The sequence below is a fragment of the Alternaria postmessia genome, assembly GCF_024291825.1.
Source record: "Alternaria postmessia strain BMP 2775 chromosome Unknown scaffold_336, whole genome shotgun sequence".
Lineage (NCBI taxonomy): Eukaryota > Fungi > Ascomycota > Dothideomycetes > Pleosporales > Pleosporaceae > Alternaria > Alternaria postmessia.
The window spans coordinates 1-2919 of NW_026260409.1; the positions used below are offsets into that span (position 1 = coordinate 1).

At 48.2% G+C, this 2919-nt stretch overlaps 2 protein-coding genes across 2 annotated transcripts; both read left to right on the top strand.

The window, feature by feature from the left end:
* Window positions 1–290: 290 nt before the first annotated feature.
* J4E82_011706 (uncharacterized protein) lies at window positions 291–1647 on the top strand (the record flags this gene model as incomplete). Its single annotated transcript, XM_051737897.1, has 3 exons — window positions 291–298; window positions 363–1281; window positions 1336–1647. The coding sequence occupies 3 exons, from the start codon at window positions 291–293 to the stop codon at window positions 1645–1647; spliced, it is 1239 nt and encodes a 412-aa protein (XP_051582343.1).
* A 539-nt stretch (window positions 1648–2186) lies between these two features.
* On the top strand, window positions 2187–2873 carry J4E82_011707 (uncharacterized protein; the record flags this gene model as incomplete). The annotated part of the gene is made up of 1 exon (XM_051737898.1): window positions 2187–2873. One exon carries the CDS (start codon window positions 2187–2189, stop codon window positions 2871–2873), a length of 687 nt encoding a protein of 228 aa, XP_051582344.1.
* Window positions 2874–2919: the final 46 nt, after the last annotated feature.

Sequence of the window (2919 nt, forward strand, 5' to 3'; positions counted from 1 at the left end):
TTGGTTACAACGATAACTCTTTTCCACCTGATCATTCCATACGATACCTCACGGACTACCGCTTTAGTCTACCTCGCCTTAGTACGGACCGAGCCTAGAGAAGTATAGCCTAACCCCGTGTAACAATTAAGGTCGACTTTTGTAACGTTACAGTTACTCATACGCACCCCGGAAAAAATGACACGCTACGTACTCAAATATGGCTTCCTCTGGATCCTGACTGGAATGGTCGTTTCACAATGGCTGGTGGTGGGGGTTGGTCTGCGGGATTCAGTTCATCGTTCGCCAACATGTACGGGTCAGTTTTGCCTATGTACGGATCGCATATGAGACGTTTACTAACTTCGTATACCCACGTTTAGTCAAGTGACTGGAGGCTACGCAAGTGCGACCGTCGATGGCGGAGTAGAACATGAGAATGGATCTTCTGTAGCAGAATGGGCTCTCACTAGCCCTGGCAACGTCGACTATAACGCACTCCAGGATTTCGCATTTAACGGACTTATCGACGGTGCATTGATTGCAAAAAGCATTATCAAGACTTTCTACCACTCTCCCCCTACGTATTCGTACTGGGATGGCTGCTCTCAAGGCGGTAGACAGGGTTATCTTTTCGCACAAAGATTTCCAGACGTTTTTGATGGAATCGCAGCAGCCGCGCCCGCCATCAATTGGAGTCCATTCTTCTTTGCCGGAACGTACCCTCATCAAGTGTTCTACGAACTCAACGCGACTGGTTTTCCGCACCCCTGCGAGTTTGAAGCTCTTGAGAAAGCTGCTATAGCGGCTTGCGATGGTCTTGACGGGTTGATTGACGGGTTGATCTCGGATCCAGACAAGTGCTACATCGATCCACGAACGCTGGTTGGATCCGCAGTTAACTGCAGTGCAACTGGTGGGCCTTCGACTATATCGGCTAATGCTGCCATAATTATGGAAGCGGTTTGGGAGGGGCCTCGTACGCAAAATGGGTCCTTTCTTTGGTACCCAGCAGGCTATGAGGTAAACGGCGGTTCACTAGAAGCTCCTGGTCCCGAAATCATCGGCAGCACCTGCAACAACGGCACCTGTACGCCCCTGAGAGCTACACTGTTTACGGATTGGATCAAGTATTTTATCGAAAAAAACCCGGACTACAATTTGAACAATATGACCCGCGCTGAGTGGGTGGAAGATTTCGTAGCAGGAGAGCGGGAGTACAAATCTATCATTAATACTGATTTTCCGGATCTTAGCGGGCTTCGAAGATCAGGAGGGAAGCTTCTTACATGGCATGGACTGGTAAGTACTGTTCAAACGTCTGGACTATACAAACGACTGACATTTCTTGTGAAGGCAGATGGGGCAATACCATACGGAGGAACGCGCGATTACTTCGACCGGGTATCTGTTCTCGATCCTGAGTTAAGAGATTACTACCGCTATTTTGAAGCACCAGGCGCGCGTCACTGCATAGATGGACAAGGCGGTTCTCCACATGAGACATTCCAAGCTTTAGTTGATTGGGTTGAGAAAGGCATTGCACCCGAGACACTTACTGCCCGGAACGCGGAAGACAAAGAGCGTCTGCTTTGTTTGTATCCAAAGAAAGCCGTGTTCAAAGGTAATCCTTCGGAGTATACCGCTCAAGACTTCGTGTGCGAATAGCCTATCAGCAACCGGATCCACAATCCCTCACGAAATAATGTGAGGTAGCCCTTGCGAGAAGCACTTTGAGCTTAATCTCCATAGTGCGGTAGCTTTCTAGATAGAATCCAAGAGTCCAGGGTTTCTTCCATTTGTATCCTATCAGAAACGGTGATCATGTTAACGCGATGCACGTTGACAGCTTGGCTGCGACTCAGCTGTAAAGGTTTGTTGACTCATCTTGGTACATGATAACTAGATAGGGAAGAACAAGGTTGTATTCTGTGGATAACCCTTTCTCACAAGTAGAGAATGGTAAAAAGGGTTGCGGGATGTCACTTCAATGCCTCCCAGGTGGCTGGTGAGGCTGATTCGCGTAGTGACGTCACGCGAGTTACTAGCGCGAATGAGTCGAAATGACTATTGGATGTTCATAGTGAGTTGACTACCGTGAAGCTGAATATCACTTAAGCTGTGTGTATGTTGTACCATACAAAGTCTTCTCTCAGCACCGGATTTTCTCCCAAACCACGGATTCCTGTCAGCAATTGAGCCAAATTATGGAGTACCCACAGATACCGGGAACCTCAGCACTTCAATACGAAGTTCTACCTACCATATCAACAGATGGACCTCTACCAGAAGCGCTGACTTCACCAAAACCTCCTGGTTTAGGCTCTAAATCTATATTCGCATTTTGGAACTCAGGTATTCATAACTTACCTCCCAATCTCCTACGCAATGTCATCGCTTGGTACCGTCGCTTCTCACCACTAGGATGGACCATCTACGTACTTGACGTCGTGCCGGATTCTTCACTCAATGTAGCTAATTACATCGATACCGAGTCGCCTTTAGTGGTACCAGCAGCGTTCACGCGCGGCACCCTGAACGGACACTATGCTGCACAACACACCTCAGATCTCATCCGGTATCCACTCCTGCTGAAGTACGGTGGCGTATATCTCGATGTCGGTATTCTGCAATTTGGGGACCTGGACCAGCTATGGACTAAACACATTGTCAACCCGGACTCCCCATACGATTTCGCCAGTTTCACAATGGGTTCAGATCTGCAGATCGTAAATTTTGCGCTCATGTGTGGTGCGAATAACCCGCTCGTGCAACGCGCACATCATATCCTACTCCAGGTCTGGAAAGGCAAGACCAGAGTTGCTATCAGTCAATCAGTCAGTTGTCAGTTCATCTTTGCGGTTCAAACTGTCAGTCTGGAGGTAGTGAACTGACCTGATTGACTGCCAAGACATTTTTTAGAATCGCGAACTGAGACTG